The 15,309-nt window shown below is 52.0% G+C and overlaps 1 protein-coding gene across 2 annotated transcripts; it reads right to left on the bottom strand.

The window, feature by feature from the left end:
* Nucleotides 1-1,329: 1,329 nt before the first annotated feature.
* Nucleotides 1,330-13,582, bottom strand: TLCD2 (TLC domain containing 2). 2 transcript variants are annotated; one of them, XM_089900648.1, is made up of 5 exons: nt 7,719-13,582; nt 7,412-7,494; nt 7,111-7,193; nt 6,314-6,553; nt 1,330-3,071 (listed from the first exon to the last, which is right to left on the bottom strand). In XM_089900648.1, exons 1-5 carry the CDS (start codon nt 7,892-7,894, stop codon nt 2,934-2,936), a joined length of 720 nt encoding a protein of 239 aa, XP_089756774.1. In that variant the 5' UTR covers nt 7,895-13,582; the 3' UTR covers nt 1,330-2,933. The 2 variants fall into 2 exon arrangements, with proteins under 2 accessions (XP_089756774.1, XP_022451559.1); XM_022595851.3 differs by having other exon boundaries at nt 2,980-6,553.
* Nucleotides 13,583-15,309: the final 1,727 nt, after the last annotated feature.

The raw sequence follows: 15,309 nt of genomic DNA, 5'->3' as shown, positions 1-15,309 counted from the left end.
ATAGGAAAAGATTTTGAAGCAGAATGCAAAGTTCACATGAATTTTTAAAATTCAATATATGTCAAGGAAATGCTGCTGCAGCTGCCCTAGGCTAGGCTCCCCCCGCATCTCCTCCATCCCCCCAGTCCCCTACCCTTGCTTGCTGCCAGGGTGGAAATGTTTGGATTCTAGGAAGAGCCGGGGTTAGGGGAGGAAGGCCAGGAGCTTGAGAAAAATGATGGTTGGACAAGCTGCTAAGGAGAGTGAGATTAGGGCTGACTGGCAGTGCTTCCCTGGGCCAGTGCAGCAGCAGTAATTTGTGGCATCCCTGTTCCTGGGCTTCTCTGTCCTCTAGCAGTGCCCTGACCTGGGATCCGGGACAGAGAGAGCCTCTGTGCCAGTCTCTCAGCCTTTGGGATTAGCAGTGCCAAGCGGTGAAGTTCAAGGAGGTGAAGGAATCCTTCCGAAGGCACAGGCAGGCAGGCCAGAGTGAGCGGGCATAGTTTAGCCCAAAGGAATCATTTACCATCCCTGCAATGTCAGTTACTACCCCAGAGCCTGTTTTGGGGGGGGTTTGGGTGGTGGTAGGTGGGGAAGAACCCCTGCAGGGCCCATCATTTCCACTACATTCTTATCTCAGTTGAAAGAGCTCACTCAGTCTGAGAATCACTTCCTTGTCTACTTCCTGTGGAAGGTGTGGCCAGGGAAGTTTTGTCCCCCTCCTGGTTAGAGGCAGGGAACGAATGTGCTCTCAACACTGAGTTAACACTGTTCACGTCTGCAGGGGAATGCCGAAACGGACCTCTGCCCTGCACAGTTACCGCGTTCCTGAAAAGTGCAGAAATCGATACGATACTTGGTGAATAGAAGTCTGGCTTCCCAACCGAAGAAGCATCCTGACTTATAAATACCACCTCCGACGCAATATATCTGATTTGATTGATCTTCAGTTGTCAACTTTCTACCTTGAAGTTTCTCCATTCCTCAGCCTTCCTATAAAGAAAGGGGCAAAATAGTGTATAAGGATCCCTGGATTCTACTTCTGGCTGTGCCACAAACTAGCTGGGTGTACTTGGATAAGTCACTTAACTTTTCTAGGCTTTAATTTTCTGTAAGGGAATTCCGTGGTGGTCCAGTGGTTAGGACTCGGCGCTTTCACTGCTGGTGCCTGGGTTCGATTCCTGGTCAGGGAACTAAGATACCACAAGCCAAGCAGCACAACCCCCACCAAAAACAAAGATTTAAAAAAATGAAATGGTAAGATAATCTTGAAGGTGATGTATTAATAAAGACTCACTGTTACAAGCAAAAAAAATTAACTCATACTCAAGCAAATCTGGGAGTTATTTATTTATTTTTGGCTGCGTTGTCTTTGTTGCTGCGTGCGGGCTTTTCTCTAGTTGCGGCGAGTGGGAGCTACTCTTCGTTGCGGTGCGTGGGCTTCTCATTGCGGTGGCTTCTCTTGTTGTGGAGCACGGGCTCTAGGCACACGGGCTTCAGTAGTTGTGGCTCTTTAGCTCCAGAGCACAGGCTAGAGCTCAGTTGTGGCACACGGGCTTAGTTGCTCCGCGGAATGTGGGATCTTCCCGGACCAGGGCTCGAACCTGTGTCCTCTGCATTGGCAGGCGGATTCTTAACCACTGCGCCACCAGGGAAGTCCAAATCTGGGAGTTGTTTGAATTGTGTAACTGAATGGTCCAGGGGAAGTTCTTGCTTCAGGCAGAGTTTGATCCAGATATTTAAATGATGCTAGAAATCTCTCTCCATATTTGAATTCTTTTTCTCTGTCTTGGCTTCATGCTCAGGGAAGCTGTCTTACATCAACCTACTGGCTTAGCAATGTTAGTACACAGTGCATCTCAGCCAAAAGTTGTAGCTGACAGCAAGGTGCTGAACCTCATACCTTTGTTTAAGTCATGAGCTCATCTCAGGGAAAGAGGATATGGTGTTCTGATTGGCTACGCCTGAGTCACATGCCCTTTGAAGGGGGAGTGATAGAGGAGCTAGGCAGGTAAAAATAGCAGATGTTGGACACAGGTGATATCATAGAAAATAAACATACATATGGGCTTAAGTCCAGGCCCTGTCACTAACTAGCTAGGTAATCCTGAGGAAATTACCTTGGTTTCCTCATCTGAAAAACAGGATGCGTCTCTATTGTGTGGGATTCAATGAGAGAAGGTATCCAAAGGTACCTCATGAGGTAGGAGCACAACACATGTTCAGCCTAGGATGCTATGGCTTTAAGTTAAAGATTCTAAACAAATACTTTACTTCGATAAAGGAGCAGTTCTTTAAAGAATAACTTCCCTAGTGTAATCTCCTGTAGAGTGAGGGCTCTTAGTCTTCAGCCGAACAAACACAGATTTGATATTCAACAATGCTTTGACAATTCAGTTATGGAGATTTCTGTTTAGAAAAGAAAAAACTTTCTTTTTTTTTCTGGCCACACCGCATGGCTTGCGAGAATCTTAGTTCCCTGACCAGGGATCCAGCCCTCGCCCTCGGCATTGAAAGTGCAGAGTCCTAACCACTGGACCGCCAGGGAATTCCCTAATTTTCTTGTTAACTCAAGATAAATTTAGCTAAAAGCCTCTTTTGGGTTCAACTCTTGGCATTTGAGAATCACTCTAAACTGTCTGAATCCATTCTCTTGCTCTAAATCCATTCTACTGAATACATTTGATTTGTTTTTTCATAGTAGAGGATCTTAGAACACTTTAGAGCTTTTTTTAAAATACATTTATTTATTTATTGCTGCATTGGGTCTTCGTTGCTGCGTGCAGCCTTTCTCTCTAGTTGCGGCGAGCGGGGGCCACTCTTTGTTGTGGTGTGCGGGCTTCTCACTGCGGTGGCTTCTCTTTGTTCCAGAGCTCGGGCTCTAGGCGCACGGGCTTCAGTAGCTGTGGCGTGTGGGCTCAGTAGTTGTGGCTCATGGGCTCTACAGTGCAGGCTCAGTAGTTGTGGCGCACAGGCTTAGTTGCTCTGCAGCATGTGTGATCTTCCCGGACCGGGGCTCGAACCCCTGTCTCCTGCATTGGCAGGCAGATTCTTAACCACTGTGCCACGAGGGAAGTTCCCACTTCAGGGCTCTGTAGGTCAAAGAGTTAGTGCCAAGAGATCTTCTCACAGCAAATGCTGGATCTTCCATGATCCAGCATGCATTATAAACTAGGATGCCACTGGAGCCAAGAAAAGTGGCTCAACCATACTCACAAAAGACTGATGCTATTATTTGTATAGCAATTTATTAATTTTTGATCAGGATAGTGTTCTGAGACCATAAAATATCAACGTTTCCCATCCAGGAAAGCCCCTCCCCTGTGCCAGAAGACAGAATTCATTAGCCAGTAGCTCAGTAGGCATGGATGGGATCAGTCTTGAGGACCACTTCACCGGGCCATGGTGAGGTCTGACAGCACCACCATGGTGACCCAACTCATTGTACCAAATACAGCATCTGCCAACCTCTGCAATTTTGAGCTTCTCTTTTCCAGGCTCCCAGTTGACTATTGCTCTTTGATTCCCATCATCTCATCTCTATCTGGTCCACCATCTATAACTGGTCCAGTTGATGAGATGTCCACTAAATTATAATCACGATCCTAGTCCTGCCTTCCTGAAGTTTCACTGGGTCTCCATGATGGAAATTTGTGTGTGATCCCAAATTCTTCAAGTGTCCACTTATGTCCTACCTGCACAGGTAGCTAATCCCTTCCTGTATGGGTTTTACTAGTTAACCCATAGAAATAGCCATATTTCCCTAATGGTCAAGTTCTTGGGCACCCTTCATAGATACTACCAAGTTTTCCCAAGAAGGGAACTCACTTGGACCATGAATTCATGGCAGTGGCAAAAGAAGAGGTGTAGGGCTGGGAATGAATCAATATTGACATGAACACATAGGGAAGAGAGTCCTCCCATGGGTTTGTCACATTTCTTTTTCTTTGAAAGCTGAAAACAATGTTTTCATTAATCAAGGCATTTGGTTAAAATAGCAAATTGAGGTTTGAAGATACTACTTCTGTTAAGGACAAACTCTGACAGAATTCTGCTTTGTTTCTCTACCTCAACTTCCACACCTTTGCATCTCTGGTTTTAGTCTGATTACATTCAAACCCTCTGCTCGTTTTCTGCCTGCGTTTACTTCCAACTGTCGCAGTTTCTCCTCAGTCTCTGTTCATCATTTTCCCCCTTTGTGCTTTGGTTTTAATGACTCTCTGATGGGGATATCTCACAGTCCCTCTCTCTTTTATCCCGTCTCTACGATGGTTTTTCCTCTCTCCATCTCTGTGCTCCCTCCTTTTCCTGTTCCTTCCTCTGGATGTTAATTTCACCATTCTGCCCTCCCCCACCCCCGTTTTCTGTGCTTCTCTTCAGTTCCTTTGCTTATTCTTCTGTCGTTTCACATCCCCGATTCTTACTTCTCATCGTCCTACCAGTCTCTGCCTCTCAGTTCCTGTCAACCCCTGTCTCTGGGTAGTGCACTGTAGCTGTTTGTCCTTTGTCTTTCTGCCCGTCTCCAACTCAACATATTGCCTGCTTTTTCTGTCAATGAATCTTTCCATTGACTGCCTCCTCCACCTTCTGTTCTTCTGCTTCTCAGCTCCCCTGACTCATCCCCCTCATCTCTATTTCCACCTCTCTCTCGTCTCCCTCTGCTAATCTACCAGCCACTATTACCTCTGTCTCCTGGGAGTCTGGTGGTTCCTCCTTGTCACTCACTCTCCCTGTTTCACTGTCTAGACTATCTGTACCTTCCACCTTTGGGATCCCTTCCTGTCAGTCTTAATTTCCATTTTGCTTGTCCTCTTTGTTTATGACCATTTAACCAATTCTATGATTTTCGTTATTCTCTGCATCTATAACAGACTTTCTCTATTTCTGCCAAGGATTCTGTCTTGCCCTCCGTCTCTCTTCGTCTCTGTAGCAAATCTTTTTCTGTCTGTCCTTCAATCAGTATATGTCTGTTTCTTTCATTCCCTTCGTCTCTCTCAAGCTCCACTTTATGCGTTCATCTTCCTGTCTCTGGCTTTTGCTCATGTATCTTTTCTGTGGATAATTAAGGGTTATCTATTTCTGTCCATTGTTTAGTAGAATAGCAACTTAATCTGCTTACACTTCCCATAACCTGGATGTTCTGCCTGAAGAAGGGAGGGGTCTTGTGCAACAGAAAAAAATGCAGTAGAAGTAGCAGGGGAGAAAGGGGAGCTTGCAAATGAATCCCAGAAGAGAGTCAGATATTCCTTAATTCCTCTGCAGCCGAGCAGAAGCCGTACCTCATCTGCTTCTGCCTCTGCCCTCGTTCTTCCATGAAAGCCTGGCCCTGGGAAGACCCTACACTGGGCACCCAGAACCGGTGGTTGAGTTCCTGCTATGGCTCTGGACTCCAGTACAGTCCTGAGAAGACAGACCTAGCCCCGTGCTCATTCCTCTAAGAATCTGCATTTTCTTTGAAAAGGTCAGAAGACACTAAAAAAAAGCAAAAGGAGCATGCTGCACACAGTAGGACTAGGGTGAAGTACAAACAGAATAGTGTGACTTTGAGAACCAGAAATATCACCAGCAATTGTTGTGGTCCAATTTCTTCTGTCTCTTGGCAACCATTATGTCCAACCCTACTGGCTACGCATAGCACCTGTTCACCTGTTGTGCCCTCCTCCCTCTGCCATAATTTGGTCATAGGTGAGGTCTCTCTTCTCTCCAACCCCACCCCTTTGGTACTAGATCTCTCTCTGATCCTAGTAGTACTTCATCTTTCCTCATCCGTTCCTGTGCTAAAGCGAAGGGTCTCTGTTCCCATTGGCACTTTCATCCAGCTTCATGCATCCTGCCACCCTTTATTGGTAACACAGGCTATACCTCTGGAGTTAGTTTGCCGGAAAGGGCGGTCAACTGATGATGGGATTCAGTGAACAATAGCTCAGGTTCCCACCCATCCATGAATATTAGCATTTCTTCTCAGATCCTAGGAATGCAGGAGTTAGCTGGAAGAGGAACTGAGATACTGAAAACCCAATCCAGGCCTTACCCCTGGGGGACAGTGCATTGAAGACCACCATCTCCTTGTCCTGGTTCTACCTCCCCCAGGACTGGCAAAGGAGGAGCCTGAGGCTTCTCTTCAGTCTTTCAGGCTGAGAGTAGAATCATCCCTGGTGACAGGCTCACCATCGCAACAAGTCCTGGTGCCCTTGGTTTCCTTGTGCTCGGGGATGGGTGGGCGGGGCCGAGACCGCAGGACATCACTGACCAAAATGCGGACACCCAGTGTGATGCTCGTAGCACCCACAGTGACCAGTCCAGTTCCACCAAGGATGACCAGAGCAATAGGTACCTGGTGGTGTTGCCGGATCAGCCACAGACTCATCCATCCCAGCGGAACCAGGCGGAAGAGGGCCAGGGTAGCCAGGGTGGCCCAGCTAGTCACACTGAAGGCCAGGGATGGGGCCTGGCGAGAAAGCAGTAGCAGCTTTCGTAGGTGCAGGCAGGTGGAGTTCAGCTCCAGGAGTAGAGACACCACAGAGAAGCCCACATAGTGGTCAGAGAGAATGGCGGTGCTGAGGCAGCTCACTACCTGGGGAGCCAAGGTCAGAGGTCAGAGGACCTTCCATGACCTACCACCCATCATGTTCCAATATCCCAGTCCTTGAGAGAGGCTCCCAAGCATTTTGTGGCACCCCTCCCCGAAACCCAACCTTATGCTTACCCTTATGGTAGGGGCCTGAATGGGCTTGAAACAACCCTTCCATAGAATTGAAGCAGGTTTGGCGCCTAGGCTGTCTCCCCTGGAGCTGTAGCATCTGCACGGAACCCCACCCCCTTCATCTGCATTCCTGTGCTTTCACACCCTATCCCCATGCCCTATACTGGGGCTCCCTCTTCTCAGAAAAGCTCCATAGTCAACGTTTCCCACACCTGTGGGAATACAATCTCCGTAGACAGTGCTCAGACTCCCAGCAGTGGCCAGCAGTCAATCCCCTCCCCCCCCCCAATTCAGCCTAAGGTTGGGAGCATCAAGCACCAGCAGGGCTCAGACTCTCTGGGAAGTCATAGGACAGAAAGTTGGTGAGAGATTGGGGACCCCAGGCTAGGCATCCCTCCTTTCCTGTCTTGCCTCTCCCCAAGTCTCACCACCAAATGGTGACAAAGAAGTTCCCAGGCCTGGCCCAACGTCTGGTTCCACAGCATGTCAGCTCCATCGGCTAGGAAATAACCTGGGGGCAAGGAGGGGAGGGTGGTGTTAGGCTTCCCCCAAGCCACCGTACAGTCTGGAGAGGAATCTCCACTCCCTCCTTTTCCCAGCTCTTGAGTTTCTCTCAGTAAAGCCGCCAGAAACATTTAACCCCATCGCGGGTCGGGCCAGGGAAGGAGACCCCACCGTTGGAAGGTTGTCCCCCACCCCAAACCGGTTCAGCCTTCCCTGCAGACTCACCCACAGATATAGCCACCAGCACCAGGGCCCAGGGCGGGTGGCCATGAATCGGGTCGGCGGCCATCTGAGGGTACAGCGACAGCCTGGAGGAGATGGGGGAGCCATGGTCAGCGTCTGTGCAGACCCAGATCTTATTCTCCTAACGTGGACGTATCCACACCGCCCACGCATCTACATCCCCACCCCAGTCTCAGACTCTCGAGGCCTCACATTGATTCTAAAGGTGCCGCCGGGTCTTCTAATCTCAGCCTTCCACCCCTCTCTCTCACCCTCACCACGGTGCCTCCCAAACCTCTAAGCCCCGCACCCGAGTAGCGCTCCGACCCCCGTAAGCAGGCTGTGAACCAGGGAGACACAGATGTTCCGCCACTTCCAACGGTCCTGGGCAGCAGATCCCGGCGTGGGCAGAAGCTGCAGCCCCCAGTGCAGCCCCCGGAAGGCGGCGAAGGAGGCGCCGGTCACGAGGAGCCCAGAGGGCGCCATGGCCTGGCGGGCTGGCTAGGTCCGGATCCGTCCCTTGGGCTCCTGAGCTCTCAGTCCCGACACATCCAACGCCCCCTGCGGGGACTGCGAACCAGCTTCCCGGCAAGGCTGCACCCCTGGACTCCCCCGCCCGCCCCGCCTACGGATTCCGCCTTAACTTTTCCAGGGCTCGTCCACGCCCCCAACCCCCGGCTGGGTGGTGATTGGAGCAGCCGTGGGCCACCGCCCCTGGAGCCACAGCAACCGATCGTGTCCCGCCCCAGCGGGGGATGTCTGGTAGGGGGCTTCCCGGGACCAAACCCTGAAACGGAGCTCAGGGAGGCTTTCCGGGATGTCGATAGGGGTCTTCCCAAGCCCCATGTGTCCCGAAGTCCTCGCAAATCCAGAAATGGGTGACTAATCTCACCTGACACTCCCAGAGGCCCAGCCCCATTAACTTTCCCCTCCTTTCCCCTCTCTAACCTTTCACCTGCTGCTCTTCCGACCCACCCCACCCACGCAGCCCTGAAGTTAGAGGCCAGAGCAAACCCACTCCCACGTGCTTACGCCTCGCCACCAGTCTGCCCCGCGCCCCACCCCGGTCTCGGTTGTGGGGAAGGGGGCAGCTCACTTCCTTAGAGCCACCACTTAACGAGGTTTCCAGACCTTTAACATATCCCAGCAACCCCGTAACTCCAGGTGTCCTGCGCCCTTACATAGTACCTCTCATAGGGAACAACAGCTCCCATTTTGCAGAAGCGACCCACCGGGGCTCCTCCCCTAAGCTCTTTTGGGGGCCTTCCAGAGGAGCCTTATTACTAGGAAGGGGAGGCAAAAAGGAACCACTCAGCCCTATAGCCTTGAAAAGCACCCCTCCCCCAGGGCTTGGTACCTGTTAGGGGGAAAGTGAGTATCTCTTCCAATCTGAGGAGGCAAGGAGAGCTCACACAGGGTCACCTCAAGATTGGGGCAGAATCAAAGAGAAAAACAAAGACCCATCTTACTTTTAGAGACAGGACTGTTAGGATTCTAGAACCTTTCGGCCTTGGGGGCGGGGAGATTTCCCTCTCCTGAAGACTGACAGGTTTTTACTTGTTTTCCTTCTGTCTTACTCCACTCCACACCTCTTTAGATGGCTGTCACCAATTCAGAGAGCTGTTCCCTGTACAGGAGAGGGTGGATTCCAGCCACTCCCAAAGAATAAAATTCATAAACGAATAGGTGCTCCCCCAAACGTTCTCACAACCCTCCTCCTCCACCAAAACCCCATTAAACGAATGGGGCTGGGGGCATCCCTTCATTTCTTCCACACCCACCTCTCCAAAAGTTTTAAAAATTACACTGATTCTTTATTTATTTATTTATTTTTGCGGTACGCAGGCCTCTCACTGTTGTGGTCTCTCCCATTGCGGAGCACAGGCTCCAGACGCGCAGGCTCAGTGGCCATGGCTCACGGGCCCAGCCGCTCCGTGGCATGTGGGATATTCCCGGACCGGGGCACGAACCCATGTCCCCCGCATCGGCAGGCGGACTCTCAACCACTGCGCCACCAGGGAAGCCCTACACTGATTCTTTTAAATTTTATTATATGGAAGTCATACACAATTAATGTAGAAAATTTGGCAACTACAGAAAACCAAACAGAAAAATTACAACTATTTTATTCCATCATTCAAAGGTAACTACTATTATTAACAATTTGGAGTATGTCGTCAGTCTTTTTCAGACTGTTTTATGTATAAAAACAAAATTGAGATCACATAATATACACCATTTTTATAACCTTTTTAATGTTCAAGGAGCATTTTTCTTTCCAGTCAAATGTTCTTCTATGTGACTTTTAATGGCTGCACAGCACTCCACCCCACCATCCGGATGGATATACAATAATTTACTTAAGCAACCCCCTCTTGCAAATTTCAATTATAGCAGAAAAGAAATCAATTCCCAACCAGATAGTTGCTTCTCATTTTTCTCTACTGCAATGCTGGGATGAACATCATTTAAACTAATCTTTACTTATTTCCTTAGGATAAATTCCCAAATGTAGAATTACTAGGTCAAAGGCCATGGAAACTTTTAGGATGTTTGATACATATTACCAAACTGACATCAGTAAGGCTGTACCAATTTGTACGCCCATATGCAATGTACAGAGTGTTATTTTAGTACTCCTTTGCCAATAACTGGGTCTTATTTTTTTCTGTTATAGTTTGCTACGGGAAAAATGCTTTCAGCTATATTTGCCTCTCTTTAATTACTAATGAAGCACACATTTTTTCCCACACATTCAAATCCATTTGAATTTCTTTTAAGAATTTTCTGCATATGTCCTTTCACAGCTAAATTACATGGTGGGGAGAGGTGGAAGCAGCAGGATGAAGCCAAGGACGCTTTAACATGGTCCCACATCTCTGAGGGAGGCAGAACGACTGGAGAGCAACGGAGAATGAAGTAGATGGCTGGAAGCTTGTCCTCGATGGAGGCTGGCCGTTCTCCCTCCTCCTGGGGCTCTCCTGGCCTCTATGGGCCCCCCTCAGCAGATGTCCAGACAGGGCCCTGTGCTCTCCAGGCCTGGTCCTTCACTAGTCTTCTGCCTGCCTCTGTGTTCCCAGGCTGCTCTTCCTCATTTCTGCTCCATGATGGGTGAGGATGGCAGAGCCACATACCCAAGGCTGGAGGGAGACACTGTGACCAGTGAAGCGAGGAGGGGAAGAAAGGATGGAAGCAATGTCTAGGGACAGAGCGACCCTTGTGGCAACCTATGAGTGGACTCAGTCTACCCACCCCCCTCTACCGCAGTCCCACACACATCCAGCTTAGGCTGCAGAAGGGTGGGTTCAGTGATCTACTCTGCCCTAAATCTGTTTCTCATAAATGGAGAATAGGACCCAGCTCCCTGCACAACTTCTGCCCCCACACGGAACAAACAGCTTCCTGTAACCCCTGAACTTGGTCACCTTCAGACAGGGAGACTGGGCCAAGGCTGAACCACACCAGAGCCTGAGCCTTAGAGTGACATTAGATCAGGAGCTGGGGGCGGCAAGTTTACTCTGCCTGATGCCCCTAAAGGGATTACATGCCATAACCTATCTCTCCTGGTTGCTGGAGGGGAGAATTTCCAGCGTGCACAGGCCTGAGCTAAATCTCACACACTATCCTGGAAAAGTGAGTGGGGGAAGAGAGCAGTGGCAGCTGGAACCCATCAGGGGCTGCAGCCCTGCTTTGGGAGGCAGGGGAAGCCTGGGCCACCTTTGATTGGTGGGAAGTCAATGCAGAGACTGATTTCCCAGCAGCCCCTTGCATTGGTCTAACCCTAGTCCCTCCCTCCAACCTCCACCCCCAGCTCCTGGGGTTCTGGTCAGGGATGGGGGAAGGGCAACAGCTTATGTGAAAAGCTGTTTTGTTCCCACCCACTGTGGAGGAGAGCCCAGGCTCTGAGTCCACACAAGTGGGCTTCTGATTCCCTCACGCATGCTCAACTGTGTGATTCCCCACCTCACAGATGAGAAGGGGGAAGATGAGACAGGCGGTCTAAGGGTCTCACATAGAGGTAAGTATCCCTGAATCTAGAGTCTGGGCCAGACTAAGGAAATACGGGGAAAAATTAAGAGCAGGGGGATGACTACTTAGATGGGAGTCTCAGTATGACCTTTTCCCTGAAGAGGAAACTTACTTTTGAACTTGGAAAGGCCAGTAGGAAAGGAGGAGGGACGAGGAAGGAAGGAGGGTCAGGAAAGACATCTAGGTAAAGGGGTGGGCAGGGTTTTCTTTGCTCCACTTCTTCCCATTGTCACACAGAGACCAACTAACCTTGGGTGTAGTCAGAGCCATCTATTCCCCAATTCAGCCAAGGTCTCTAATCTGAAATTTTCTCTCCTGCTGGCTCAATCTGGGTGAAGGTTCTCCAGCTGAATAGGGTTCCCTTTCCCAAAGGTATCATCACGCTCGCTGTTCAGACCTTCCCAGACCCAGTTCTGTCACCTTCCAGATGAGGGGAAGGCAGCTCCTTCTCTTCTTCCTCCTCCTCCTCGAAGCCAGGGGCAGAGGGCAACAGTTCTTCAACTGGCAGCTTTAGCTGGGTCAGGACATAAAGCTTGCCACTGAAGAACTACTGCGGCTCAGCCAGGTGAGGATGTGGGAGGTACAGGTGCCTAAAGGGAAAGGAAGGAAAAATGGGGAAGATCTGAGCAGGGCCATGTCACAGGGACACTGTTGCCCTGGCCATCAAAGTGCAGCCCCAGAAGATGGTCAACCTTCTAATAAAGGGTTCTTGGCTCTGACCTGAGCTCCTCAGTGAGAGACAAGAGGCAGCTCTAAACCTATTTCCTTGCTCCTCTTTCCAGAACTGAAGGCTGTAGAAACCCATATCTGCTCTCACCACCACCCCCTCTTGCCCCAGCTACCCACAGGGGCCCCCAGCCTCCTCAGCACTGAGAGGGCAGGACTTGGGAGCCTGGACACACCTCACCAGTCACCCAGGTATTAGGTGAGAAGTTGTACCTCAGATCCAGAAATGCGAGTTCAGGGATCAGCCCAACTGACTTGGTCCCAGGGAGTTCAGCTGGAAGAAGAGTTTTGGGGGGCTTACATCTGGGGAAGAGTGAGGAAGGGAGGAGGTCTAGAGTTTGGAAGAAGGTCAGCAGAGGCTCCTGGGACTGTGAGGAAAGGACAGGGGACCAGAGGCTGGAGGGGAGGGAGGTAGGGCAGGGTGGTTGGGCAGCTTCCCCAGGACTCTTAAATGCCAGGCATTCCGCTTGCACGTTCCGGGTACATCTGGTATGAATTCCAGGCTGTCTGCCGTCCCCTCCATGACTGAACTTTGTTCCAAGTTCCAAGCCCCGCCCCCACAGTTCCAACGCATGAATCAGCAGGAAAAGCCGGGCCCTGCAGCATGGCCCAGGGAGGGGGCTGGGGGTGTGGCAGGCTTTGAGGGCTGTGAGCTCGGGAGGGTGGGTCTGTGCTGACACTTAGTCCGAGGGCATGGCCCATGCCAGTTTAAGGAGCCAAGGCGGTCCTGCCTTGAGATTTCTATACTCCGAGGGTAAGAAAGATTAGGGTGGGAGGTTTTCAAATTACAAAACCCTCTTGGGAGGCATGAACTTTGTGGTATCTTCCTTCTCCCAGGTGACCAGTCCAACTCCTTCCCACTCCTCTCTGTCTGAGCAGGCTCTGTTCAGCCCATAGGACTCAGTTGCTGCTGAGAGTCTGTGCCAAGCAGGTGCCCTTGGCTGCAGGGCGGGGTGGGCCCAGGGCACTGACCCTCTGACCAGCTGCTCCATCAGCCCTTTGGCCCCCTGACAGCTCCTAGCCCAGTCTAACAGCCAGGATGACAGGCCAAATGAGTTGGAGGCTGGAACTACAGCCGAAGGGAGGTGGGGGCAATAGCCTAGCCAGAGGCCACGGGGAGGGGCCAAGAGTTGGCCGAGAGGTGGGGAGAGAGGGAGCCCAGTGATGACTAACCCAGGCGCCCCACCCAGCCAGCCGGCTTCCCAGGCGGTCAGGGCCAGGCCTGGGCTAGGGGCCCCACAACCAGACAGGCTGGGGGGAGGTGCAGAGGTGACCTTCTCTCGGCCCAAGACGGCCAGTTAGGCTGGGGAGGGGGGGGTTAGAGTTTCCAGGCTCTCCTCCTGCCTTCTCCCCCCACCAACCCGCGGTGAAACCCTAACCTTTGGGTTGCATAAGGCCCCCCCCGCACCGCCGCCCCCTACTCCTCTCCCCTCCCCCCTTACATAACATCCCCTGGAGGGAACGAGAGGAGGGGCCGGCCCGCCCAGAGACCCCTTCCCTGCCAGGGCGCTCAACTGGCCCTGACCCAATGAGTGCCGGTAGAGGCAAAGCACCTCCCCGCTACCCGCCCAGTCCAAATCCTCCCCAAGCTGGGAGGCCGGCTCCCGTATCCTCGACCAGAGGGCGCCGAGGTTAGCCGCCCCCAGCGCTCCGGCCCCTCGTCTTTCTCCCAGCTACTCCGCAAAACCCTCCGCACGACTACTGTCCCGGACTCCTTCTTTAAACCTCCTGACACACTACTCCAGCCAGTCCAGGCCCCTCTCCCCCGGAGCGCCCGAGCCTCCGCCGCCCCCTCTCCCCTCCCCCGGAAGGGCAGGGTGTGGCCGTCAGGACCCTACTTTCCCCCATTACCCCGTTAGCATGGTTCCCTCCTGTGCGGCCGGGACCCCATCTCACACCCACCTGGTGCTGGGTGGGGGGGGTGCTGAGGGTAGGGGAGCAAATCAGTGCGTCCGATCCCCACGGCCGGCGGCGCTGTCTCTTCCCAGCGCCCAGCACACACCGGCTACAGTCTGCGATCAGCTGGCGGCGTCGTGACGCACAAGCTGCGATTGCACCGCCCAGGGCCAATCACCGCCCACTGCTGGGCAGCGTGACCACACCCACTCGAGGGCGCCAGCGCTTAGCCCTGGTCCCGCCTCCCCGACCGTCTTAGCTCTGACTGGCAAGGAAGCCACCCCTTTGCCTAGTAGAGTAGCGCTAGGCCACGCCCACCAAGTTGCGAGCTGGCCAATAGGTGAAAAGGTGTGGCTCAGCCCTCCGCCTAGGCTAACATGCTTAGAGGGGCGCTACGTCAAACCCGAGTCCTAAAAAGCAGAAGGAAGTAAAGGCGTGTGTGTTTGCAGTGCATACTGGTCAGTGTAGTTCTCGGTCTGACACCTCGTTCCCAGAATCCAGCGCGCTCTGTGAGTTGGCATTTTTAAACTCATCTCTGAATCCATCCCGGCGAGGTCCTTAAAGGGCTACAGCCCCTCCTTTTCGGAGCCGTGAGTGGTTCTTTTAGACAGCCCCCAAACGGATTCACTGAACTCTTGCAGGAGGCGATAGATCTCTCAGGAAAGGTGGAGGAGGAGAGGCAGCAGGAGTGAGGAGAACTGAAGGTGGAAATCAGCCCCCAGGGCAGCCAGACTCTTCCTTTGGAATGAGGACTCCTGGGGGCTTTTGGGGGAGGGAGGACTGCCCACCTCGGCTGGCCCCAGCTTTCAATGGAGAGATCTACTCCACCTCTCCTGGAGCCTTCCTAATCAGAGGAGACTTCGGGTAGAAGATGTCTCGCCCCAGTCACAGAGAGACAAAGCCTCTCAAGCAGCAGCTTCCTAACGAAAGATTTATAGCAGAGTCTTCACCTGAGGGTAGAAGGAAGACTTGTGGTCAGCAACTAGGGCCCGGGCCGGGCCAAAGTGCAACTGGCTAGCAACCCCGTCCTCTGCCCAATACCCCCATTCTGTCCCGCCCCCCAGAAGCTTTTCACCGACTCAGGCCTACTTAGGGAAGAGATTTCAAAGGTGGAGACCAATGAGGAGGCTGGTCCTTCCCCAGAGGCCAATCAGAGCATAGAGGGGCGGGAGGATGGGCCAAAGGGGGAAAAAAAAACACAAAAAATGGAAAGGAACCCAATGACTTGGCAAAAGCTGCCGAACCGCTTA

The sequence above is a fragment of the Delphinapterus leucas genome, chromosome 19 (assembly GCF_059928025.1).
Source record: "Delphinapterus leucas isolate spDelLeu-1000000601 "Yukka" chromosome 19, BTC_Dleu_Yukka2, whole genome shotgun sequence".
Classification (NCBI taxonomy): Eukaryota; Metazoa; Chordata; class Mammalia; order Artiodactyla; family Monodontidae; genus Delphinapterus; species Delphinapterus leucas.
The sequence above is the reverse complement of the archived record's forward strand: the minus strand, read 5'-3'. Positions and strand labels throughout refer to the sequence as shown.

What these genes read in the sequence shown, in the direction of transcription:
- TLCD2 (XM_022595851.3), bottom strand. Translation starts at nt 7,894, where the DNA reads ATGGCGCCCTCTGGGCTCCTCGTGACCGGCGCCTCCTTCGCCGCCTTC. An exon ending in GGGGTCGGAGCGCTACTCGG is followed by an intron (nt 7,495 to 7,718) that starts GTGCGGGGCTTA and finishes CATCTCCTCCAG; the next exon opens with GCTGTCGCTGTACCCTCAGA. An exon ending in GCTGGTGGCTATATCTGTGG is followed by an intron (nt 7,194 to 7,411) that starts GTGAGTCTGCAG and finishes CCTTGCCCCCAG; the next exon opens with GTTATTTCCTAGCCGATGGA.